This window comes from Malurus melanocephalus, unplaced genomic scaffold (assembly GCF_030028575.1).
Source record: "Malurus melanocephalus ecotype Western Australia unplaced genomic scaffold, MMel_1.1 scaffold_198, whole genome shotgun sequence".
Classification (NCBI taxonomy): Eukaryota; Metazoa; Chordata; class Aves; order Passeriformes; family Maluridae; genus Malurus; species Malurus melanocephalus.
In genome coordinates this window covers 1,242,549-1,270,404 of record NW_026623430.1, presented here as the reverse complement: position 1 = coordinate 1,270,404, position 27,856 = coordinate 1,242,549, and the positions used below count along the sequence as shown (strand labels likewise).

The 27,856-nt window shown below is 38.3% G+C and overlaps 1 protein-coding gene across 1 annotated transcript in view; it reads left to right on the top strand.

The window, feature by feature from the left end:
• The first annotated feature begins 1,462 nt into the window (after positions 1–1,462).
• SLC24A2 (solute carrier family 24 member 2) overlaps positions 1,463–27,856 on the top strand; it is a 101,302-nt gene continuing 74,908 nt past the window's right edge. The window contains exon 1 of the mRNA XM_057373475.1: positions 1,463–2,528. Coding sequence (XP_057229458.1) covers positions 1,599–2,528 — 930 coding nt within the window. The 5' untranslated portion in view covers positions 1,463–1,598. The remainder of the gene's footprint in view (positions 2,529–27,856) is intronic.

The window sequence follows — 27,856 nt, the reverse complement described above, 5'->3', positions numbered from 1 at the left end:
CCGTTCTGGTGATGGTCAAGGGAACGCGGACATGGGCTCGCCGCCGACGCGGCGGTGATGCCGTGCCGGTATCATTCCGGCTAAATGATTTTGTGCCGGTCCGTCGAGTATAAACTCTGAGGCGGAAAATAAAATATCTCCGCTGTAGTACTGTATGGATGTGGTACTACGTGGATGAAGTATGTCTCTGTGATATCTTAGTATGGAAACTGTTTGAAAAAATCGGGAGAAACTGCAACTTAATAACTTCTAGGGAAATAACTGCATGTAATAGCGGTAATCCTGTATTTGAGAATACTAAATCAATTGTTCTGCTGATTGATAGATTGTTCAGAATTCAACTATTACTACAAAAGACTTGAATAAGAGACGTAGCAAAGTATTTTTTGGCAGTAATGGTAAAGACTAATAATCAGTTTTATTGAGAAAGTATCATATATTTTCTTTCATATTAAATACAATATTGTGCAAGATGCATATGTAGCTAACTTCCACTTTACAAATATTCTTTAAATGCTTTAACCAAAGCGTCTGTTTCTATCTAGAGGTTTTTTTTCCTGTTTTGGAAGTGCTGTTAGTCAAGAACGCTCATCTCTGGCATACATAAATAGTCATTCTCGCATAATTCTTCATAATTTAATTTGTTTCAGGATCAATTCTTATGTAAATGTGAACTATTTTCTTAAGTATCTGTAAGGGGAGCACTTTCTAAAGATACCAGATAGGTACTCTCAGTAACATGCTACATTTATTGCTGAATGCATGACATAAACCAAAACAAAACCAGGGGTGACTGAATATTTTGTCTTGTTTCATCCAACATAATGTCCTAGGTCTGTTCGGAAGCAAGCCGAGTTCTCTCTGTGAATCTGAATTTTACAGGGGGGGCTAATGAAACTCCATTTCGACCCTGTTCCAACAGYACAGTGTTCTTACCTACGCATCAAAGACTCTCTCTCTGAGCATGTGTAAAATTTCAATTAATGCTGCCTCAGCTGTCTAAAGGTCTGATGAGATGCTTGTTAGCACTTTGATTGCTTATTCCAATATTATTGCCCCTGCTTTTGGGATTTGGACATTACATGTTCATAGTGCAAAGTAATTACAGAAGGTAATAATCTTCGATGAATCCATTAAAACAGTAGTTTCTTTTTTTTTTTTCTTTTTTTTTATAACGTCTGGGGACAGTTTTTACCTTTCACTAGGATTTTTTTTGTCAGCAACTGAGGACAGCAGTGGCTCAGGGGCATGTGAGTGGCATAAATGAAGTATTGACAGGGTTACTGCTTAAACAAACATATCATTGCTGTGTCTGGTGGGATGTGACAAGGCTTTTTGTTACAGTTGGTAGTATTCTGCTTCAAATTTTAAATGTAACACAGTCTATAAAATGCTTATATAAGTTTCTAATTACTTCCTGTTTCACTAATATTAATAATATGTTTGTCCTTTTAAGACGAATGAAGAAAATACGTTCTGCGAAGAGTGAAAGCACTTGATTCTCGGAAGACTCTTAAAACGCTTCTACCTTCAAAGCTGGAGAAAAGTATGAAGGAACAGTCCATCTGATTCCCTCAGCATCCCACACAGAACACAAAATGGCTCTTCAGAAAAAAACTGTTGCTGGTGTCTTGGAAAAGTGGTGTTTGGAGGAACCGCTGTTCGGTTGCAGGTGGCACCAGAATGTTAGGAAAAAACTGAGACTGATACGAATTGTAGGGCTTCTTATCAGTGTAGTGGCCATTAGTACTTTCTCGCTTTCAATGAGTGCCTTTTTCAAGATGGAACCACATAGCATGGCGCTGGTCAGCAGCCTAGGTAGCCAAAAGCTGGTGCGTGGGCACCAAAGAACTCTCTTGGATATCACAGAACAGAACGAAAAYGGCACTCCAGATCCACATGCTTCTATGAAACATGAAGCTGGGCACGACAACGAAACRGATGATCATGCACAGGGAGAGTACCCCCAGGACCTTTTCTCTCTTGAGGAGAGAAGACAGGGAGCAGTGATCCTCCATATTATTGGAATGATTTACATGTTCATAGCCTTAGCCATAGTCTGTGATGAGTTCTTTGTACCTTCCTTGACTGTCATCACTGAAAAACTGGCCATTTCTGATGATGTGGCAGGGGCAACCTTCATGGCTGCTGGTGGGTCAGCCCCAGAACTCTTCACTTCTTTGATAGGAGTGTTTATATCCCACAGCAACGTTGGCATTGGTACTATAGTGGGATCTGCTGTGTTCAATATCCTATTTGTTATTGGAATGTGTGCTTTATTTTCTAAAGAGATCTTGAACCTTACTTGGTGGCCACTCTTTCGAGATATGTCCTTTTACATCATTGACTTGATCTTGCTAATCATCTTTTTTCTGGATAACTTTATAATGTGGTGGGAAAGCGTCACACTCCTGACAGCGTATTTTTTCTATGTGACTTTCATGAAGTTCAATGTTCAAGTAGAAGAATGGGTGAAGAAATTTTTAAACAGGAACAAGGTTGAGAAGGTAACAGATGCTGAAGGAAAGGTTAGTCAATTTTTAATTGAATTATATGTAATAATGTCCTTGTAAGTGCTGAGTCCTTCTGTAGCATAAGGATTCTTACATAGTACAGTCAYCAATATAAAAAAAGTTACATGTTTTGTTCAAATGTTTTTTTTGTTCCCTCAAACTGAAATGATTGAAAATAAAAGAGTTAAGTAACCTTCATGTAAACCAGTAGCTTTTCACTCCAGAATGATCCTGGTCATACAGAAAGCAAGAAAGAAAATGCCAGCAAAAATACATAAACCTTTAGTCAGCATTTTGGCACATGGATGAGGTCTGAGCTATAACTGCTCTTTTATCCCCTAAGCTTTTGGATTAAGCAGAAACAATATCTAGGGAGGATCTTGTGACAAAATTTGGCTTTTTAAAGACTTTTAATTCACTTTCTTCCTCAAAGAAAGTGCAGATAATTCAGAATGTTATACAAAGATGTTTTTATACAGGTTTTTTATCTACTGATGCTGATAATGCAACATTAACTTCCTGCTGTAATTAGTGGCAATTACATGAAAAAAATCTCTTCAGAAATAGTGACCACAGTGGCAAAAGTCATAGGCTCTCTGTTTAAGGAGCATGGTCTGCTGTATGGTATTTGCAACTATGCAGACTAATTTTGGCCATAAATAATGAAATTTCTGTACAGAGGGCTTGATCGGTCTTCAGCAATTATGATAATCTTTTAAGCAGCTTTCTTCTTAAAGCAGGCAATATTTAAGGGACCTATGAAGCTGAGTCCATAAATACTTATGCATGTAGCAGTATGCTAATTGGATGCTTAATTCTAAAATTGAAATATCTAGTTTTTTATGACATTGGGGTTATTCATCAGAGAAGGTTTTATTATGCATTAATTATTCAAAGTATTGGAGACCAAGCTGCTCACTGCCTCATTTCTTTTGTTTAGCAGTGTTATATGAAGATCAGAGCTGGATATTTTAAAAGTTATGGCAGGTGCATTCAGTTTTAGAGCAAGATACAAACCACCAGAATTAAAACCCAAAAGTTCTGATTTTTTTGTCTTATTCTCTAACCAGGTTTAACAGCTGGTTTAACTTGTAAATTTATGTTTTCTTTTTTATTCTCTTCTTTTTCCCAAATCAGCATGCTCGTCTTTATCTTTCTCAAAATACAAAATTGGTATTCTATGAGTAAATGAAAAGGAAGGTCAATACCAACAAAATATTTGCTCTAATTAGCAAAGGGCTTCTTTAACTACGGTAGTTGGTTTCTAAATAAGGTAAGATTTCACAGTGCATTGCAAGTTCTCTCACAGTTTGTGCTGAAAGTGTGTAATAATAGGAAGACTATGGCATATGAAGCAACCTTCATCTGTCCAAAACTGGTGAGAAAATATAAATCTCTATCWGGTTCTGAAGCAATTATCAATATGAAAAGCAACTGCCTTGTGTTGTCCAGGCTACAAGGTGAGGGACAGTAGCTGGATATCAAAGTGCTCAATTATTTTCAGCTGAATGAAAGAATAAATCATTTGTGAGCCGTATTGAACATTATATTTGAAGTACTCTAGAAAGGACTCGATTTTAAAAGCATACCTTTAGAACCCCTCATTTATTGTTTTACATTTTAATTACTGGGAGTTTGTTTATGATATAGGTACATAGATTTCAGATAGGGATGAAAAAAGCCAGGAAAYTGGCTACTTTTTCTGAAACCACAAGCTTTCCATATATTTTTCATGAAAATATTTTTCCTGAATTAACTTGAAGTTAATTAAAATGATAAAATAATGTATTCATAACTCATTGAGGAGTGAAGAAAGATGAAAGATGSTCTAAATTTACTGCAATTTAGCTAATATGTATTTTCTGCTTCCTGGGGAAAATAGTTTCTGAAGATGTCAGACTGTGTTTTTCCTCTGTGAGCCATGCTGTGAAGACACACTTTTGAATATTCCACTGACACTTTGAAATGATAAGTTGTTATGAATTCTTTTATTCTTCAATTGAATAGCATTAAGCAGGATGAATGGACTGATTTTCTTATAGCAAGGATGTCACAGATTATATTCATTGGGTGAAATCTCAGTGAAATTCTCTGTTCATTTGTTTGCTGTTACTAGATAACTGTTTCCTTGCTTTTTCAATTAAAAAAAAAARAAAGAAACAAAAAAGAAAAAATAAAWACTATTACATGTAGTCTTAAGCATGATAGAGATGCCTAGGATTTTCAGCTTGAAGTCAGTGTCTAAAGCAAAGGATAAAATGTTTTTATAGTCTAAGACCTGGTGCCTAGTAGTGAATACAAAGCGTATGGGTGTTTATTTCCTAAACACTGAGTGTTACAAGTGTCACAGAAGTGATAGACTTTGTTTCTACAGTGTCGGCTCTTAGCTGGATTGTTTACATTCATCCAAAATGTGGATGTACGATTGCATGTATCAAATTAGGATATTGAATAGAATTTGCAATCTCAGTTGTTTCTGATGGAAACTCTCATTCTCTTTGCCACCGTTAAGGCAGAGACAATTGCTAGGCAGCTCTCTGGAACTGGTATGTTAAAGTGTCTTGAAATACTTTAATTTCAGGAGAGTATAGAAAATTGTCTTTCCTCTTACCAAAACTCCCTCTGCCTATCTGTTGTTGATTCTACCGCTGCCAATTGGCAAGTATTCCGCTAAAAAAAAAGTGTGTGTCGTATTTATCTTTAAGACTGTTGTAATCTGAAAGCTGCTCAACAAATTTGAGAAGTCTAAATCAGGCATCATAAAGCTGGATAGTTGAAGGGCTAGGTGGCTTATTAGCAAACAAGTACCGAAGAGTAAAAGACTGATCAGATGAGAAACCTCATCTTAAACACTAAAATGTGTTTTAATGGTAATTTCAGTACTTTCATTATCAGTTGTCTCGAGAGGTTGAAGAAAGCTTTACATTCTCAAGAATAAAAGGTTCAAGATATGAACTGATTTTGTGGTCGAGCTTTCATTTTCTCTAGGTGTATTCATCAGGTCACTGGAATGCATGTGTATCTCTGTAAATGTCTTTTAGATTTGTTTTCCCCTTCTTAAAAAATTAAAGTACTTTTTTATACTAGAAAACTGTGTTTATTTGAACTTCTCATCTTACTTTCTTTAGTGCGTTGGTTAATTRTACAAACGTGAATGCACAAAGAGTATTCTCTATGAATTTCATTGTGCTCACTATTTTCTTTCACAAAGTTTCAGATACATTCAGTTTGGATTATTAAAGTRTCTAGGCTGAAAAGATCTGGTAACTTCAATTTTTGGGACAATTTTCTGACGCTGGTGAGAACAGACTACAGGTTTTTGCATCTAGAGTTCTTAAGGTTCAGTGACAAGGTTCTGTTTGAAGTCTGGGTAGTTTTGTGCATCATGTCACCCCCTAGGAAGTCTAATATCAGTCTGGCACTGATGAACTCCAGAGATCACTGTGAAAAGGATGAGAAGAAGCAGGATAGATTAAAAACCAAGACAGCATAAAAAGACAAAATAAAAACCAGATGGCTAAGTTCTACAGTAGGGTGTCATATGGTATATGCAGATCAAGACGGTGCCTAACAGGTGACAGTGAGCCCTACAAGGGCCCTGAATGGGCCCTACATGAGTAARTGCCATCCCACCACTGGATGGGATGCCCAAAAGTCCCTTCCAGCCTTACTTATTCTGTCCTGTGATTTTTAGGTTTTATATAGCTATCCTGCAAAGAACAGATGATTTGTGGAGACTTTGGTATTAACTTGGCATCTTCCTCAGGTGAAGAAGAAAATGGAAAAAACTGATGGATAAAGTTCTTGAAAAAAAGGCTTTTTTTAAAACTGTCTGTTAAGTTTTCAGTCTATTCTTCACTGTCTGCGCTGGTGAAGATATGTAGAATATATTAAGTCATGTTAAAGCATCATGTTTTGAAACTATGAACATATTTTGAAACATGAAACTACGTTTCAGTTTTTAAGTACTTTTTCCCTTTAATGTGGCATGGAGATCATTGCRGAAATGCATGAATACTGATCTTTCAGTAAATAATTCAAACCAGTTCTGTTTGGCAACTGGGAGAACAGAATGTGGGTGGTGCAGGGATATTGTGCAATGACATCTGTTTCACTGACGGTACCATTTTAGATAAATAGCTTATGGAATRTACAAGACAGTTGCAGTTTTTCTACATTTACAGAGAATTACATTTGGAAAATGAGCTATTTTTACCAACAAGGCTTAGATATTATTTTATTGCCAATTTTGAAGAGCTTGTGTGTGATATTTTAAGCTCCACATTAATCTCAAGTGTTGCCATTTAATGGCAGTATTTGCATTCTTAAGGCAAGGTTGTTACCTGTGTTTCAGGTACTTCTCTGCTTGGTGGCTGCATTATTAGCACTGCACAGCACTGTTGCTGTTATAACGTCTGATCTAATGTGTGTTCAAGGCAAAACAAATTAACCTGCATGCAAACAAGAAAAACTGAAACTCTAGAAGAGTTCTTTTTCATGGCTTCTTAATTTTGAATCCAGTAACCCAGTTATTGTAGCTCTGTCTACATAATAACTTCTCTGACTACCAAGAAGAGACCTTTTTTATTACAGTTTTCATAGTTCATAGTGTTTCACAGTTGTTAGGAAGATTTCAGTCTTATTCTAGAGCCATTTCTCAGGTGGTCTACTTGGGCTAGCATGTGTGTGAATACAGAGCTGCGAGTATCTGGATCTTGCAAGATAGCTGCATTGTTTWAAATATATGTTTGGAACGTAAGCATCAGCACTGACATTGAACCATCTTCTGTTTAGATAAAAGTCTGGGTTTGTGTCGTGTTTTATCTTCTTTTATTATCTTGAAAACTTTTGTTCCACTTCTGTGTTMATTTAAATTTACTCCAGTAGAAGTCACTATTAGTTAATTTGCCTTGAGTTTTTAACATTGTTGTTTCAATTTAGGACTGTTAACTGACATAAACAAAGGCTGGTTTGTATAAGGAACCATTAGCACAGTGAAATGGATACTATTCTCAGTTTCTTTTAGCACTTCTCTGTAATTTATTGACTAYAAAGCAATGATTATAGTTTTCACCACTGGATCTCTTGGTTTTTTATGTGTGTACTCTGGTAGTGAGCAAAAAGTGACAGCATGCAAATGGTAGTGTAGATTAAAAGATCTTAAATCATGGCCATCCACTAAGACGCAGCCCTTGCTAATTATGATGGGAAAAGGAAGTCTAAAACCCTTAATGCCACCCTTAATTAATAGCAAGGGGACAAAATATCCATCAATATATTGAAAAATAAAAAGCATATGTAATTAAAAGGAGTCAGATGATACTTCTTAGAGGCTGCACAAAACCAGCTGTGTTGGCAAATGTTCACCATGCTGTATTTCASAAGAACTCCAGACATGATTAAATTTGTTGCACCAGAAGCTGTACAAAGAGAGGAATATGCTGTCTTAAAGTTTGGGGGCATTATAAATATTTTTTTCCTTTTGCCATCTCAGTTTTTGATACTTTGGTCCCGATCCTCCACAGAATGTGAGAGCTGCAGGACACTGTCAGTGGAATTTCAACCCCCAAATCAATACACCAGACCTCAAAATACCTGCCAGGTTTGGAGTGCTTAACATCTGAAGGAGCTTTACTTTGAAATAGGAAAGAGGTTCAGAAATCATTGTTTTGCTTAGAGGCTTGTTGAGAAATGCCAGACTCAGGTGCAGCAGCATGATATTGCCTTTTCCTCTGATCCCTATACCTCTACTTTTTCCACCAAGAGACTTCCCAGATTTACCTTTCAGATAAATATTGAACAAAATCCAAGTGCTTTTACAAGGTCTTCAGATTTTGGGGATGAGAGTGCTTGACTTTTATGAAAATAGATAGAAATCTCCCACATTCAGTGCTGATTTTACATTGGTGCCATACTCATCATGTGCAAGTTTTGAGTGCTAGGGCACAGCTGACTCCCCTACTTTTCTGGTCTTGTTTGAGAGGCAGTAGTGACCACTCCACAACATCCATTTAAAAGTGTGTAGTGAGTGGTGTAAGTAGTGGCAGCTGCCCTAGGGCAGTGCCTGTTGCAATTTTGAGGGTCCCTCACTTAGAGTGTGTGATGCTCTAGGCACTGTTGACTTCAGGGTGACCTTGGCCTTTCTGACAGGTGACAATCCCCACACAGCTAGCACCACGCTGCCAGGGCCACAGGGCAAAAAATTAGGTTTGATGAAGTGCTTCTTTCCTGCTAATGATCTGGGGTTTTGTTGGTTTTATTAGCAGGAGTCAGTTTTCCACTGCCAGCTTTAGAGGTGAGAAAATGCTCTCTTGTGTCCTTGCTCCTCCGATTTTCTTCCCCAAGAATTCATGGATTTTGCTTTTTTAATTGTGGAATAAGGTTATAACCAATTTGACTTTTTAACTTTGTAGTGGATAGTATTTCACATTAAAGAAAGTCCTACAATAAAAGCGATGTAGAAATGGTGGTCAGGAAAATTCTTAAAAATAAGGTATGTTCCCATGCTTGTTTTGAAAAGATCTGTGTGGGATGAATGAGTATTGAAAGTGATTTATACATGGAGTATAGAACAGATGGAAAGATGTATTGGAGATGGGTGAAAATGAACAGCTGTAAAACTATGACTCTTAAGACATTCTATCTAGCAAGATGTTTTACTGTTTATAAAAAAAATCTTCAATATAAAGAATAAGACTTCCTCATTTCTCCCCAAGTTTTTCCTAACCTGCAAACTCTGACTAGTTTGGTGTTAATAATGCTGTAGAATAAATTGTGTTTCCTTCACCTGAACCTAGCTTCTGATGTTTTTCAACTGGCTTTTATTTAAACAYCACTTTTTATTATTTAACTTAATGGCTGCTTCCATTAATCTGCACAGTAGTAAGTGTGCTATTGGCACAAACTAGAGATTCAAATCCTTTCTTGGCACTGACATGTTTTTAGAACCCTACAATGACAAGATAGATCAAATACTGGCTAATTGCAGTAAATTTGTTGTGTACAGATACGAATCATGAGATAGAGGTGGCTTAGAAAAAGAAATGTGACTGCTTTTGTGATTTTTTTTTTWAAATTCAAACCCTCTCATTAAGTACTCCTGAAAATCACTATCTTCCTGTATCAGAACAAACCAAATACATCAGTTATACTTAGCTGTGCATTTCAAAATTCTGGAAATTTCATCTTTCAAGTAGAACAGCCGATAGAATGCTCTGTGCCCTATAGAATGACCCTGTGTTGTTCTAAGACAGGCACAAACTTTGAAACTATTATTAATTTTCCTATCGAAGTATTGAGATGATAATCTGGTCTCCTCTAGACTGGGTGCTTAGATAACTGTATGAAATCACAGTTTCTTTCCTCAGCAACTCAGCATGGAAAAAGATAAACAACATTTAGAGTACCTAGTAAAAAGAATATGATTTGTCACATATACAATTTTATGTACAGCTAGCATACTACCAGTCTTTTTCTCCTCATCCAAACTGTCACTGAGTTGCTGATTATTTATTAAACATAGATGTCCAAGAGGTAATTTAAAGAAATGGCTTATTTCTCTGTATGGTCTAATAATAGATCTTCAAGTCATCTAGCATTAGAACTTTGAGTGTCAGTCAATGATGCATCTGGTAGAAGGCAGCAGCATTTTGTATTATAGGACCTAAGTCAAAACAGTTGATGCTGTGTTTTGCTTTTGGGGAAAAAAGTCAGATCAAATGCTTTGGGTTTAGTTTGGTTTTGCTGTAAATTTGTGTGTTTGAAATTCTCGCAATTGTATTGTTAAGTGCAGGTCGGTGTCACAGGCAAACTGAAAATCCTAAGTTAGAGCAGCCATAGGGCATACTTTGGCGAACAAACGACATCTGTCAGAAAATATAGTAGTACATTACCACATATTTCAAATCATATTTCAAAATATGGTAGTACATTACCACATATTTCATTATTTTGCTGGCAATACCTGTATCTTTGAGGAAATACGGTAGTTATTTGCTGTTGTTGGTGGTTTGTTCGTTTATGTGTGTTCTGATCTGAAAAAAGGAAATGAAGAAAACCCGCAGCCTTGCTGGTAATAGAAGTGGGCCTCGGGGCTGGAGAAAGCAATGAGAATTCAGTGTGTTGATCATGAATTTGTATCCACAGAAGGTGGAGGGTCCAGAGCTCACGTTGCCTCCAAAGCAGCTTTATCTAGCAGTGTAACTACTGCCCTTCCTTAACCACTCCTCCACTCATTTTGGGTGGTTTTGCTGTCCCTGTCAGGTACAATTTCATTAGGGCAGCTCAAAGAACAATTACTGCTAAATAACCGTGTTTTACACTATTCCCTTACTATTCCACTGTCATCCATGTTGCGATTTACATGAACAGCCATAAATAGCTGTGATCTTGGATGACTTCCTTTAAGGTGAGTGTGCGAAAACAGGCTTAAAGGTGTGTCCGTGCAATAATATTAAAACTGCTATGAAGTCCTGCACTTGAGGTATTAATAGATTGATGCAAAATATTTTCCTGTATGAGGAAGAATAAAGATAGCAGGGAATTTGTACTACAAACTATGCAGACAAATTAATCAAAAATTTTCCTCAGGAATTAATCCTGCTTTATCACCTCTTAACTGCTTAATGCTGCAAGTCTAGTCTGAAGTCAGCAGTAATACCAGTGACATTTATTGCGTAACCAGCTAGTGTAAACTCTTCACCCTCTCACATTGCTGTAAAACAGCTCTAGCTGATACAGAGCACTAAGGAAAAGGCATGTCTGCTGTCACAGCCTGTGCTTAGTGACCTTCAGGGCATCATTTAAGACCTGTCTAGTTAGGTAGACTTTTGCCCAAGGGAGAAGGTTGAAGTTTGCAAGGTTTGTAATGCTAGGGGATAAGCACCTCTTTTGGGATAAATCAGATGTTCATTTTGTTGTTGTTTCGTTGTTTGGTTTTTGTTTTTGTTTTTTTTTGTTTGTGCTGCAAGCTTTTATCAAATTACTAATTAAAGGCCATCTATTGCTACCAGGCACAAAGTTATCATTTAGCTAAAATTTATGGTAGTCAAATGTTTGAGTGGAAAAAAAMCAGATTTTGGAACTCCAAGGGTTTCTTTGTCCAGAAGTAGTTACAAATAATTTATATTATAAAGTTACTTATGGATTTTTAAAGTCAGCTGAAATAWTTTGAAATCATCATGCTGTCTTACAGCTTATTTTGTTTCCATATATTTTTATTTAAATATTCCTATTTATCTGTTTTAGTCTTAATTGTATTTATTTGCTACACTTCCTTTTCATTTAGAATGTTTCTGGGTGGAAGCATATTTTGTTTGAAGTCTTCATCTTGGCTGGATTTTAAAATGCTGCAGAGATATAAATATTATTAAATACTCTGCAAATTTTGAATTAAGAAGCGGTTATTATTTCCTCTCTGTGTTGCAAACCATGGAAAGCTCTTAAGTTTTCCAGTTTTGAATGAGTTTCTTGGAAGYAGACACGGCAGTGCTAGTTTCTGTCCAGAAGTCACAGACAGAATACCTGAGTCTCCTCTCAAAACCAATGGCAAAATTCCTTTAAAATTTAGAGAGAGCAAAGAATGAGCTCTCTAAATATAGAGAGATCAGAGAATGCTCTTGGGAGTACATTGCAGAGGGATATGGCCACTGTTTTCTGTGTTCCATTTCTGAAATAAAACCACTACTTGCTGCCGCTCTGACTCCTACTCTGTATGTTATAATTAAGTGATTTTGTAACCTTTTGGTAGTCTGGTTGTCAGTCTGGAGCCATTTCCCGTTTGTCCCATGTGTRCGTGTGCGTGTGTGCTCACACTGTCAGTCTGAAAGGTGCAAGAGGTAAATGAGAAACCGCGCAGTTCTCCAGCGTGGTGATTTGAGTGCTTCCTGCACCATTTCACCTGTCTTCTGCCTAGTAGCCCTCTTCCATAAGACTTACTCAAATATTTAAAGTTTCTGAGTGGCACATTTCTTATAGGATTTTTCTAGATCAGTTATTCAGAGAAAACTMTGTTGTCTTCTTAAATATGGTCTCCTTCCAAGCAACAAACAAATCARTCCAGCCTGAGGCTGAGGACACGATGTACTGAGCTATCGACATATTTCACTGTACCTTAATGTATGGTATTAGCAATTCCCTGTCCTGTACCTCAACGGAGATAGAAACAGGAGGTCTCCACTGCAGYAGTGGGATGATTTCTTGCTTTCCAGTGAGGTACTCAGGATTTGATTCTATCATGGGAAGGGCCCATGGTGCTATTCTTTACTATTTGACATTTCATGCAGAGAAAAGGCATTTCTTATTCAGATGAAAGGCCAACAGCTGTAATTACAGTAACTAAAATTTGTTACATGAGAAACTGGGGGTGAGAATTTATTACTTTCTTCACTTAAAGTTACCTATAAAGTAAAAGTTCTTTTAAGCAAAGGAATAGAAATGTTGCTGCACGTATTCCCTAATTATCTTACGATATATTAGTGCATACATTTGCAAACATAATAGCAATTATTTGCAGATACCAATATTGACAATCATTATTTTAAAATATATTAGTACTGAAATTACTGAATTTTTTKGATAATTTCTTGTGTCCATTTTTTACTTGCAAGCAACACCTTGCTATTTAGAATATAATATGGTGTATATATATCAGCATTTTAAAAAAACCAACATGCAACCTCTTCCTTTCAGGGCCATGGGAAATCAATGTTGACTTATAATCTCATACCTGGACATGTGTGAAGAAATGCAGACTCTCAAAATAACAGCAATAGGCTTAGTGACAAGCTGGACTGAATTGCAAATTCATGCCTTAGCTTTGGATTTAAGGGTCAAGATGTGGTTCTCTCTTTCATTTAATTGCCTTAGAAACCTGTGGCTTTAAAGCCTTGCAGAACTTTGTACAGCATGCTGTAGGAAAGTTTTATTTCTGCTTGTTTGATTGGGTTACTGTGTGCAAGAAATAAAAAGGTCAGCACATAGACAGCAAAATGGTCTTGAGTCAAAGAGAGAACATGGTGGCATCTGAGAAAAACATGGTTGGTCTTGGTGGAAAGAAACCAGATAGCATGCATGAGGGTCTCATTTTGCATCATGCTGGTTTTGAAGCACCTTGGTAAGCATATCCTCTTTGCCAGGGTTTTAAATGTTCGGAAATTTTCTGCTTAAGAATTCTTCCCATCATTAACATTATTGCCCTTCTTTAAAATATTAGGGAAAATAGTAGGGGGAAAAAATGAAATGAAACTTGAATAAACCTGTACGTGAACATTTTTATAATTTCAATAATTATTTTGTTTTCTTCTTTTGTGAGGGAAAGGACTGAACTGAATAAAAGGTAGCTTTGAAGCTGATGACAAGTTTTCCTGTTGATTTTGATGGAAGTGAAATTAAGCCCAGAAGTCAGGACATTGAGAACTGCGATCTTGCTGCTTCTCTGATCTCTGTGTGCTGCTGTATCATTCCAAGCCTCTGAGCTGCTCTCCTTCCATATTAAATCACCCCTAGCAAACAAAGAAAGCAATTTCTTTTGGACTTGTAGCAAGCAAAACAGGCTTTATCGGCTTTCTGTGCCCTTGAACTTAAACTGGAAAAGGGCACTCGGCATTTCACAGCATGATCTGTCCTGTCATGTGATGAGTTTTCGGATTATTGATAAATATCAAGGCAATTATTATGCCCTGGGACCATAATAGTCCCAGACACACCATCCCTAGAAACCACTTCTGCTTTCCTCTTTTTTAAGGGGTCTGTCTCTTCAGAGGATAGTGGGCTTGGGGAAAGTTGGTTAATTCCTTTCTGAAACACAGGGAAAGCTATTAGCTATTTTGTTAGTTAAGTACACATACAGGCATGTTTTTGTGAGTGATAAAGTGGAAGAAAACTCGTCTCTGTGAATAACTTGCTCATCCATGGAAAAGCACTATGCAAAAATTAAAAGGTAGGATAATTTTCAGATTTAGTTGATCTGTATTCAAGATTACCAATGAGAAGCTCAAGGTATAAACAACTTCAGAGCCCAGTTCTTGGCCCCAGATTCACCTGGCTTAGCTGTGCTGCCTGACCTATGAACATGGTCTCCTCAGRTTTCTTCTGTAACCACTACAGAGACATGGGCATTTCTAGGGTCTCATAGATTCATCAAAGTTGGAAAAACAGTTAAGGTTACAGAGTCCAGCTGTGAACCCAGAACTGRTAGCTGCACCACTAAACCATCTTCCTAAGCACCACATCTACACAGCTTTTAAGTATCTCCAGGGATGATGACTCAAGCACTTTCCTGGGCACCCTGTTCCAGTATCTGACCACCCTTTCAGTGAAGAAATTTTTCTTGGTCCCCTGCTGCTTTTTCTTGGTGCCCTTGAGGCCATTTCCTGTTGGCCTATCCTTTGTTTCCTGGGATAATGGAATGACCCTGTCCCAGCTGCACCCTCCTTTCAGGCAGTTGTAGACAGTGATAAGGTCATCCCTGAGCATCCTTTTCTCCAGGCTAAACACTCCCAGCTCTCTCAGCCACTCCTCACAGGATTTGTGCTCCTGACCCTTCACCAGCTCTCTCCTCCTTCTCTTCTGTCCCTCAGTGTTTGTCCTGTCGTAAGTGAGGGACCCAAAACTGACCTACAGGACTCAGCATCAGTGCTGAGTACAGGGGGACAATCCCTGCCCTTGTCCTGCTGGCCACACGATTGCTGATCCAAGCCAGATGCCTTCCTGTCCATCTGGGCACACCCTGGCTCATGTTCGACTGCCTGCTGATCAATACTCCAGCAATAGGATCTTCACTGTAAGGTTTAATCCTCTCCTGACCTGAAACAGGGCAAAAATCWGGCCTATCACATGCAGCAATAAGTTGGTAAAATCTGAAAATCTGTCTCCTGWGCTTTTATTGCAATACCATGAATAATTACCACAATGTTGCCTTTTCTAACACCTGGAATTACATCAGATTTTGTGGGGGTGACAGCCTGATGTCATTTAGCACAAGGTCACCTTTGAGATACAGTAATTCAAAGTCACTGCTTTTCTATGCCACCAAGCGAAATAAAATGCTTATTAAAGTGTTAATCTAGCCTGTGAACATTTAATTTGCTCCTTTTTTATTCAGGTCAGTATGCAGATATTACATGTGGTTCCAAACAGATACTTGAGGCAAATAAGCTATTTAAGTGAGTCTTGCAGATATTTATAGAAAAGTTACTGGCACTGCAGCCACAGACACTGCTAATGTAAATGATTCATAGCAGATTTTTCTTGACTATCTTTTTTTTAATAAAATGAGGCATGGTTTTAACTTTCAGAGAATTACAATATTGGTTAACCATACTTTCATTGATTAAATTTCTAACCTTCGATGTGCATTCCTGAACATTTACAACAAATGAATTAAATTGCATAGAGCTCCTAAAATAACAAGGAAACCTTGTTAGGATTCAGCAACTCYAGCTTCCCATGGAAAAAGGAGTGGTTCATTATGAAAATTCAGATTACTTTGTTCTTGCTCCATCTGCTTTTACCTGTTTGTTCTTCACAATTAAATGGTAATTGTTGTTTTCAAATATTTCATGATATAGTGAGGGAATAGAGCCTTCTGTAAGGAGATGTTTACATACAGTCCTTAACAAAAGGAAATCAGTTTGCAGTCATGACTCTTTCAGGCTTGTTTGTTGAATTTCAGCAAGCAATTTATTTCACGAGGTCTCAGACCTCTGCAGAGTTGTAAAATCCTTTGCCTGCCTTACTTATTTGTGAAAAAAAAACCCAAACCATTGGTTGTCGTCCCACTAAAATAATCAGTGTTACATCTGTGTGTAGCCAGCACACAGTGGCATTTCACTGATGAAATGTAAAGCATCATCTGTTTCTTCCTGTTGCAGTGGTCCTGGCCATCACCCTTTTTTGACATCATGAATGAATTGTCARAGTAACAATTATCTTATGTCAGTATGAGGGTAAAAGAATAAGGCATAAATACAGGAAAWTAGTGTTGAGAAATGGGTATTTTTTGAAAGACAAAATTCCTTCCATCCCAATGAAGATTTGATGCCACACCTTATTGCTATGCCAGTGTTACTTCATGTTAACCACTGATTTTGTACCGTTAGTATCAGTGTCCATTTGCCATGGAAATCCTAAAATTTATTGTCTTCCCTTTGCTGACCACTCCTCTGAGGCATGAGAACATTTTTTCTAAGTGTAGAGGATGGGCTATGGAGGATTGGCTGATGGTAAGCCTCAGTCCATGCTCACTGACCTCTTCTAGGGCCAGTGCGGTGGCAATTCGTTCTCTAAGCCTCTTACAGCAAGGRAAGAAGAAAGAAAACAATGAGATTCTGGTCAAGCAGCCCCTACTGATTTCCTAACACGTTGTCATTTCTGTTTTAATGTGCCAGTTTTGTCAGATGCTGTCAGGGACTGAGATTCTAGCATCACTGTTTCCCAAAGAGTGGGCCAAGAAACCCTTTCTSGCAGCCTGTGAAAGACCACACAGCAAAGTGTTTCCTGACATCAAGAGCAGAAGGATCTGTTCTTTCAGCTCCAAATGTCAACCAGGGATTGTGCATTGCAGAGAGCTCAACAGCTGCATGGGGCTGGCTCTCTGTTTACAGTAGATGGATATCAGCATTGTTGGTTTTAATGGGTTTTGGATAGATTCAAAGTGCTAGATGGACTTTATGTAATTGCAGCATATTCTGTGCAGAAAGTGCTGACCGTTATGATGTTGTTTGGCATCAAACACTGAGAAAAATCTAGCTCATGATGTTGTCCTGTACCTCTCTGACTTTTTGTATTGGACAGGAGCTATGTTGCACGGTATTAATCCCTCTAGCAAGGAAAACTTTGATAGAAATGTATTTTTTCTAGGCTTGAACTATTGCTGTAGTGTGCAATGCTCCTGATACAAGAAAATTACTTAAGTTCATGAAACTATGTGGGATGAATGTAAAGCTCAGTGTCAAGCAAAACTGCTAATTTCTATGATCAGAAATAACTGTAGAATGTATCTGTGTTTATTAATTATATTTTTGATAAAATGCAGCAGCATTTCCTGTGAAAAATGCTGCTGCCTTTTTCMGTGTTCTTCAAAAACAGGGTGCTGCTGTATTATCTGATGAGTGAATTTATTCCTTGTAAAATGCATGAAAGCTTATGAAGAAATACAGGAGAAATGTTTTTCATATGATTGAGCTCTGTGTGGGGACTTCTGGCAGGGCTCCCCTAGGCCTGTGGTGGCTGTTCTGTTGCTTTTGGTTACTTCCACTTCAGTACCAAATGTCCACGGCAGCATGAACTCTCCAAACTGGAATTCAGGAGAAAGACTTTTGTTCAGATCACCAGTAAAATTATATACAATACTGAAAAGCTAGTCCCCTTATCAGCAGAAATAATTATGTTTCTGATGTTAGCCAATGTTTTTCTTCACCMAGGTTTCTAGCATCTCTAGTGCAGCGTGTATGCCAGTAATACACTTGTCATGAAGTAAACTTCTTTCATTAATTCTGCCATCACATAAATCCCTTTCAAGATTACAAACTGCATTTTATCAGAAAAAAGAATCAGTCAACTATGTGCGGTTCAGGACTTCTTGTAATAGTTGGCCATTTCTATCCAAAGTTCATGGCCTGTTTTTTATCCCTGTATCACCACTTATGAGTTTGTCGAAGTACAAGATATAGTTAACAAAGAAAAATGTGTAGAATGGGATATGTGAAAGCAAAATAATAATTTACTGAGTCTATTTTTTTGTCCTGTGAGTCAGGAAAGAACTAATAAGCAGCTTTTATAAGCTTTCAACAAAGCTGTATCTGAACGAAGCTAAAAAACACCTATAACCTTGAAGCATTAGCAGGTCTAAATTACTATTCTAAATTACTTTTCTAACAAGCTATAGAACTAATCATGACACACATATCAGGGATCACAAATTAGTAGCCACAGAAACGAGCAATGGTTTGCTGTTGTAAAATACACATATCAAGAGTTGTTCAGACCATTTGTAAGTGTTTTGGCAATTAGGAGTGTTAAGGTTAATATTTCTGCTCAYGCTGTTAAAAGAGGAGTTGAGGACAATCACAAGAGGTTGAAATGTCAGCTTTCACTGCATGCAGTGTTTTTCTGATAGGTGCGCAGATGCATTTTAATTGAGTCCGAGATGCAGCTTGAATATGCTGTCTGTTAGTATAATACAGAAAAGTACATATTAAGAGTTATGCCTAGGGCTTTTAATCTCTGTGTAATGACAGCAGAGGGTTTCTGCTTACCAAAGAGGAAAAATCAGGATAGGCAAATGTGTGTGYGTTCCTGCTGTGATGTGTTCCCATTACATGCTAGTCCTTGAGCAGAGAAATACATAAATAACAGAACAGTCCGTACCTTCCCTCTTTTTATGTCTGTATTTAAACCTGCAAAAGAACATCTGGTTCTCAGAGGACAGTCCCTCTGGAAGAACTTGTTAAGATTGCAGAGATTAAAACAGAGATGCTACTCATCGCACTTGTCCCAAATAAATGTAATGCTACAGTAATAATGCCACCAGTTCTTCCACAATTAAAAACTTTTAATCGGTGTGTATTAAGAGACTGAAATCAGGATGACAATGTGTAATAGTGCCATCTGGTGACCTTCTTTTGGATTGTGCAGTAAAAATATGTGATTCAACATAAGACATTCCACTTAGAAACACAACAAGCCTTTAATTTTTTTAGATTCAAATTTCCTTGAAGTTCAGAGGATATTGTTTCAGCTCATTAGAGATAGCTAGGGGTATGTTGTTTGAGCATGTGTATGAAAAAGCTGGACTGTTTGTTTCTCTAGTGATACTGACATTGAAAAATACAATTTTTATATATCCTGATAGGCAAATGCGTCTTCTTGCTTCAGCTGAGAACTTTGCTATCCATTCAGTTTGATGAGGAATTCAGATTATTATTAACACACTGTTTCTTCAGCAAGTGAAACGATACCTCCTGTACCAGGCCAGCTTTTCTGCTCCTGATTAGAGCTGATCTGTCACGGCATTTGTGGTAAGGCTCAGTCTCCTGCGGGAGCAGCAGATTCTCCACGCTGCCTCAAGCCGTGGCTCTTCGGTCTTTTGCTTGATCCTGAGCTAATGGGGCTGAAGATCCTCTTCAATTTATCAGCTGCACAGAGCTGCAATAAAATAAAAATACAGCCTCCTAGCTTTGCAGACGGATCCCTTGGAGATCTCTGTGGCCCTGCTGGGCCTGCTCAGAGACAAGACAAGAAACCTGATAATGTGTCTTGATCAGCAGCAGTTTGAAAATGAAAGATCATCTTAAACTTTTTCCTAAATGCATTTCCSATTTTCTCCACCTTCTTGTTTCTGAAGTGGGCAGAGGTAAAGGAGACAAGGTTGAGACCCCAAGTAAAAGAAAACTAGTGCATGTACACTGTAACTATTTTAAAATACGGTGTCACATTTCCTGCTCTGTAATTACAGTTCCTTGTAATAGGAATTGCCCTTCACCTGCCTATACAGATAGTTAGTTATGCACACTTTTGGCCAGAAAATAGTAAGTCCYGTCACGGATCAGTCAAAAGGTGTATCACGTGCAGCAAATATATTCGTGTAAAAGCCCAGATGTATATGGGATGATTTTCAGCATACTTGCAACCAATGTTGCAAGTATAAACAGAAATGTGCAAATAAATAAGTACTTTTAGCAGGCAAGACAACACTCACAAATACTATGATTTTATTTAGTGGAAGCAGTAAATAAAAATACTGCAAGGCACACACCAGCAAAAGTATTTTGTCCTTTCCTTCAAGTCCTTAAATTCTGGAAGTCAGATGCCTGTTAAATTTTGCAAGCTTGAAAGRCAAGACGAATGTAGGTTCCATATTTAGCTTTCTTTTGTTACTAAGGAATTTTATTGAATATWTATTTATTGAATATATATTCTGAGCATAGAGAATATAAGCAAGCTTATTGAAATAAACAGCTTTCATTAAAGTATCTTTAATGAAGTTCTGCATTTAGAATCACACCAGGGTTGAGGCTTACCTATCTCTGGAGATTGTCCAGACTCACCCCACCTTAGGCAGCTCAGCTACTGCAGGTCATGGCAGGGCCAAACCTGCTTGGATTTAGGTACCTCAAAGGAGAGACGATCCACACTGTCCCTTAGGAAATCCATACCCCTGTTTGACCACGCTCGTAGTTCAAAACCATTTTCTTCCAAAGGTTAAGAAGAAATTTCTAGTACCTCAGTCTGTGCCATTGCTTCCTGTCCTTTCCCTGGGCACTGATTAGAAGGGTCTGGCCACTTTACATGCTCCTGTCAGGCACTTATGCACACATGAAAGCTGTCCCCGAAGCTGCTCTGCTCCAGACTGACCATCCCCACTCTCTCAGCCTCTCTATCTAGACATGAGCTGGTCTGCCTACTATCCTGAAAGTCTAGAATGGAAACAGACAATTATTTTTCTTTCCTATGGGCAAGTTCAAGAGTTTGGCCTCTTTCCGSAGACTAAAAACTGACTGTATTTTAAGGAGTTATTTTCATGTCTGGGTATTAATTTTTCCTGGGTTTTCTGAGACCACCATTAATTTTATACAGAACGCCCTCACATTTGTTACATATTTGAAATTAAAAAGAAGCAAGAAATGAGATTTGACTGAGTCACATACACTGTATCGAAGTTGCTAATTATGCATCCGGCAGAATTCTTGTTGGTAACCTCCAAGTCCAGTTCTCAGCCAGGGCAATGTGTGTTTGTACTTTGTGTATTAAGTTTTAGATACTCTCSTCCCAGATCAACATTTTCAATTTTRMAGAATGAATTCATTCCTATGTATTTCAGCTTAAATAACTGTTCAGGAAGGGCTACCTTGCTCTGCACAGCGTGAGGTTTGAGGGAATATTATGATCTGGACTTCTGGCTGCCTATTTAGGGTATCTTAGCAAAAGCATCGAAAAATGAGTATATGGAGAGAAGATAAAAGAACTCATTAACTGATGTCCATGAAGAACAYGACATAAGCCAAAGGAGAACAACTTGTCCTTCTGGTGCAGATGGAATGTGAATGAATAGGGAGCATGGTATTTTTCTTACAAGGCCATGAATTAAAAGATATTTATTGAAAATGCTTGAGAAATGCTACATTTTAATAGCAAACCTATTCCTGCAGGTCACCTCGGCTGTCTTGCCCAGGACAGCCTCATGGTATTCTCTTGCTGGAGAAACCTTGGAGATGCCAGAAGAGATTGAGTTGAGATTGAATGATTGAGAACAAAAAACAAGATGCCCTAAAGCACCACGAATGTAAAGTTCTAGAACAGCTGGTGGACTTCATAGAAATCCTTTTCTCTCACTGWTTTKTGTTGGTGCATGAGCCTGGTATGAAATATCCTTGCAATTATGACAAAACAAGTTTAACTGAGAAAAACCCTATTTTTTTGTGTATGATTACATTTTAAACCAGTCAGCCTAATGGCAACATCTCTGAAATTTCACTTTTTTTTAATTGTAGACTCACTTTTTTAAAAGACTATTGTCACAAGAGGAAAGTTTTTTAGAAGTTTTGGTAGTCCTGTCTTACCAGGTCAGGTACATTGTCTATCACAGTAGGAGCTTTTTTGATCTGATGAGAGAAACAGGAAGCTATACTCTTACCAGTTTTATAGTAAGAACTTGCCTTTTGTGTGTACAAATGTAGTTTTGGCATATTGGTTTTGTTGTTGTTTGATTCATATTAAATCTCTTGTGAAAAGCACATAAAATTTGTGTTTATGTAAGTGAGTTATTCCAATAACACATATGGAAATGCAGTTTTAATGATAATAAAATATGAAGCATGTGAAAAACACTTATASAAAATGGCAATATTAACATTTTGCTTGCAGAATCATACCTTAGTACCTGGCCAGCCATTGGAGAAAACAGATGAAACAATAATGTGACTGTGTCCTAGAGATTACTTTAAGCAATTTTTTTGCCCACCCTCAAGCCCTACAGCAAAACATACCAATCTCTGAYAAATATTTTTTCAGGCAGAACATAAACAAGAACTAAATTAGTTGTTTGGTTAGTTTAGACTGCCATGATGGGCTGTCAACACTAACTGGTCACAGTGGAAACCAMATGCCTTCTGTGTCAGCAATCTCTGAAGTGGCAACTAGGAATAACTCAGAAGGTCTTTTTTTTCCATAGGAGTGACATGTCATTGAAAACTTGGACTTCCAAGTAACTCTAAACAGCATTAAAATTCAGTGCTCTCCCCATGCCCTCTTTTTTTCCCTTCTTGTTGTTGTTGAAATCACTAGTAATAGAGCTTGTTCCTGATACTTTTCTCACGGTATGAAAATAYGTTTATTATCATTATTACCTTTATTTTATCAGCTGTTTCTTCCTCAACACATTTATTCTCTGTGCTTCACAGATTATAAGAAAGCCACCATTGTATTTATTTACAATTACACCATTTAATTTTTGAAGGCAATAAAAATACATGGAAAGCCACATCTGGTTGCTTTCAMATTCACCAAGATGGGATTTATCTGGCAAAGGACTCCTCCAGCATGGGTATTATGATCTGACTCTCTTTATCATCCACAAATAGAAGTGAATGCATCTGAAATGTGTATCTGAGACAAAAATTCCTGTGTTGCACCCAGGAACTATTTTTCATCTTGTTATGTGCAAGGAAACCCTGGAAATCCATCAGCGTTATATTGCTACATTTGGACTAATGCACCTTATCTAAATCACCTGAACAAAGTTTGTCTTTAATGCTATGCTCTCTGGAAGGAATGAAATTTCAGTCATTTTTAGGGCTAATTTCACTTCATTAAATCTCCCTAGTGTCAGCTGATTTAATTCCTCTTGCTGGACCACTTAGGGTCTGGCAGTCCCTAAATGTGAAGCTCCTTTTGAAAGAGACAAATAATCAAGCAGAGATGTGAGACATGAGGTGCAGTGGGGAGCCGCACCCCACTATTATAAGGCCCACTAATTCTCCAGCAAGACTCTTGAGATGTGGCTACACAAACAGTCCTCAGAAGAGTGATCAAGGTTGCTAATACAGGATTGACCTGTGTCTGGGATCCTTTTAGCTAGCAACCATGACAGGCAGGTAGGACACGGTTTTCTGCCTAATGCGTGGCAGGTGTTAGGATCACATTGCCATGAAGCCTTAAATCAGACTGAATTTCAGTTATTGCAAGAATATGGTGAGTACCTTTAGTATCTAAATGACAGAGTCACAAAGATTTCAGGGGTTCACAAATATTTACCACCCCCTTTCTCCCCCGGCAGAAAGCACATCACCATGTCAGGAGGAATAGAAAGAATTAAAACAATTGAATAGTAATGAGTGACTGCCAAATGCAAATTGTAAATTATCAAGAGGTGGAAGAGGGAGCAGAAAATTCAGCTGGCAGATGTTGTAGCATTGCTATTTTTTTWATCTTCCATACACTGATGATAAAAAAAATATCCTAAATCTTTGTAAAAATAGATCTAGTTTACTGAAGAGTTAAACAAGATGAATGGCATCTGTCAAGCAAAAGGATTAATTTCAGTTTTTACTGAGTTATTTAGGAATGGGCAGGAACAGGCAGTGTCTGTTGTGACCTTGACTGAAATAGACACCCACAATTGTTTACTTACTTCAGGTTTTTCTGCTCAGTTTTATGCCCATGTGCTAAACATAGAAGTGTTTATAAGAAATCCTCTGTAGATACACCAATGCTTAAACTCTCAGGTATGACAGCACATTCTATAAGTATTAGGACATGATGCAGAGGGCGGTGAAGGCTGTGGTTTGCTTATGTCTGTCACACCAATATTCAGTTCACTGTAGTGGTTTCAGCTGTCTGCAGGAGCTTGCTGTGGCATAGGAGTGTTCTTTGCATTCAGTAATCAAGAAGCAATTTAAAGTATTTGCCTTGTTCAAATGTGGTAAAATTTAAATTGTTCTAGGCAGGGAGATTTCTCTGTGTAGGAGTCCTCACTGAATTAGAGCTAACTAGGCATACTGCATAAATTACGGTGGGACTAAGTAGGGCTCTGTGGGGCTGTTATTCAACAAGAGCGGCAGACACGGATCTGTTCCAACACTCGCTGCTGCAATTCTGTGCAGCAAGAACACTTTGTGACAAGATRAACTTGCTGTTTGTAAGACCAAGTCCTCCTTTGGTGGCTCATGCTCATGGGCAGTGTGCAGTCTCCCAGTTCAACTTGATGTAAATGTGTGTATTGTTGCAAAAGCCTGCCCAAAAGCAGTTGTGCATCTGAGAAGGCTTTGGTATTTTATCTTTATCTCTCAGTGTGAGATAAAGGCAATGGATGAGGGTAACGGTGAGCTAAGACTATGTGATACCTGATTGAAAATSTTTGGGGAGAATCAGTTCTTGGACAAGACCTAAGTACTGCTGGATCCCRTGTTTATTTCTATTTTCAGGGAAATGTGTGAAATATCAGGGAAGTAGGTTCTGACAAATACCAATAGGTATTTAGTGATTCTCTGGGTAGAAGATTATCTTCCTGTACTCAGAGGTAAAGAGTGGGGTTTCATCCTGTGTACAGAAAACTGATACGAAGACAGAGACATTCAAATCAATACTAAAAAAAACTTCCATTTGTGACCCCTCCTAGATTTAATCTTTTTTGGTTTGTTTAGGAGGTTATTAGGACTTGAGTATGGTAGCTGAAGCATAGAGTGAAGAGAATATAGAGGTGAAGGCAACTTTATTATAAAGGTCCATAAAGAATCCTCATCTCTTGGTACAGGAAAGGAGTCCTCAGACCCTACATCATCTAATTCTGTGCAAAAATCTCTGGAACAATGGTGAATAATGGGTAATTAAATTTAAGGAAGCTAGCCAGCAAGTATAATGATCCCTCTGTCATATTAAAAGCTTAGAAAGCCTAGTAATTACCTCAAATGCATATCTACATGACAGCTAGAAATTCAAAGCTGAATTGCTTTATTAACCAGCAGGTATCCATACCTATCAGGTTAACCTATGCTGGTTAACAAAACAGGGAGGGGAGAGAAAATCACATTTCAAAGTATGTCCAGTTCTGAATACATCATGGGTCCTGGTGATTCAAAGCAAAGCTGTCTTYTAACATGCCTTTGTCTCTCTGTAGAAGCATCATCTATTGCAGCCATCCAGGAAGCAGAAATACTTGGTTTAGTATCATTTTAATCTCTTCCTACTTTAGGCACTGCTGTGCACCTTACACAGACTTAGCGTTCAGCAGCACTGTTAYGTAAACTGAATTATATATCACTTTGTTGAGTGGAGCTCAGTAAAGCAGCTTGCAGCCACAGTTCCTGGTTCCTGAACAAGGACAACATTCTGTGGGTTTGGCTTGGAACAGAATTGTTGACACTACGAGGAGCGGTTACTTGGTTTTTAATTAAAGTCTATATTTGGCAGCACTGTTAATTGGGAAAGGTGATTCTTTGACCAAGTCAAACAGCTGTTGACTAAGCTTCKCAATAGGAAAAAAATGAAGTTATTCATTATTAAATTGCTGCATTACAGTGTCTGTTATCTCATTTAGGTATTGTGCTTATTCTGATCATCAGATAAGTCAACAACAGCGCTATGATTCCTTATATCCAGGAACTGATTTTTCTGAAAACTTTAATATTATTGTTAGGTGATATACATTTACTAGATTGTAAATGTATTAGATTTAATACATTGTTAGGTGAGTGATGTTAGCCAAGACTGAATTTCTGAATTATAGTGAATACTGTTAAGAGAGTGATTTATGTAGAAGTTTCTGCACTCCATCATTTTTGAATTCTTGATTTTCATGGACCTGTATTGCTCTGTTTATGGGCAAGGGAGAGGCAAAAGAGGGGAGAACCAGTGAAGTGAGCACAAGGTCAGGGGGCTATGCAGGTGTTTTTCCTGGGGACCTCAGCAGCAGTGGCAGTGGTGGTTACATAGTGGTTACATGGTCTGCAAACTCTGAAGTGGATTTTTGCACCACTGTGCTCTGGGTGCTTCTGAAATGTGGGTGGCAGTAACAGAAGTGTCTCTTCAGCAGACAGCAGTGATGCCTGTCCTGCTTTCTCAGAGCAAGTGCTGACAGTCAGGAGCCAGCCATAAACTGGGACACAGAAGCAGAAAGGTGCATCTTCCTGCCACCTGGGGTGAGGTACTAATTTTCCTCTGTGTCACCACACTCACCATGTCCTGCTGTCTGCCCCAGTAGGTTCTCTGCTCATGAACATGCTGAGCAGGGCTTCATTTCATGCACTGAATGTTCCATGCTCTGAATTCCAGGTCTCTGCGCCTCAGGGATTTGGTTCCAGATTTCTGCCTCTAAGATCCTCTGCTCTTGTAACATCCCACCTGGATTACTCTGTCCAGCTCTGGGGTCCCAGCACAGGAAGGACCTATTGGTGAGGGCTCAGAGGAGGCCACCAAGGKGCCCAGAGGGCTAGAGCACCTCTCCCCGAGGAAAGGCTGAGAGTCTTGGCATTGTTCATCCCAGAAAAGAGCAGGCTTTGGGAAGATCTAGCTGTAGCCTGCCAGCACCTGAAGGGAGCCTGAAGAAAAATGGGGAGAGACTTCTTTGCTGGGCCTGTTGTGATAGAACAAGGGGTAATGGTTTTAAACTAAAACAGGCTGGATTTGGATTAGATATTAGAAGGTTTCTTTGCAGTGAAGGTGGTGAAATGCTTGAAGAAGTTGCCCAGAGAAATTGTGGATGCCCCATTCCTGGAAACATTCAAGGCCAGGTTGGATGGGGCTCTGAGCAGCCTGGTGTAGTGGAAGATGTCCCTGCCCACAGCAGGAGTGTTCTACTCAATGACCTTTTAAAGGTCCATTACAGYGCAGAGGATTCAATAATTCCAATATGTATTCAGAGACCTGAAGGCTTTTGGAGCTGTCCACAAGTCTGTGTAGCCTCAAGTATGCTTTTTCTCAGTGTGTGTTGCAATACAGCTCCTTTGCTATGCTCTGCTAAGCAAGAAATATTGACATGATGGTAAGGGGAGATGTGGAAAGAGAGGTTATTGAGGGTGACATTACTTTCAGGAACTGATAAGCCTGCAGAGGAAGAGCCAAACAGATTTTTTTTTTTTTCCTTATTCATCTAAAATAGGATGGTTAAATCGGGCCTCACATAGCTGACAATGGCATTTTCTACTATGGTGCTACTGGCAAGACAATTTAAATGAACAGTCCTGTTCCAAGAAAAGAACAAAATGACATGTTTAAATCCAGAAGCTCTTGGCTCACTTGTAGGCAATGTTTTTAACTGAGGATTTTCCAAATTCTGCAAAGAATTTTTGGTATGCATCTTTATGAGTAATTGCTGTATGTCCAAAGTATAAGCAGAAAGCTTTGAAAGA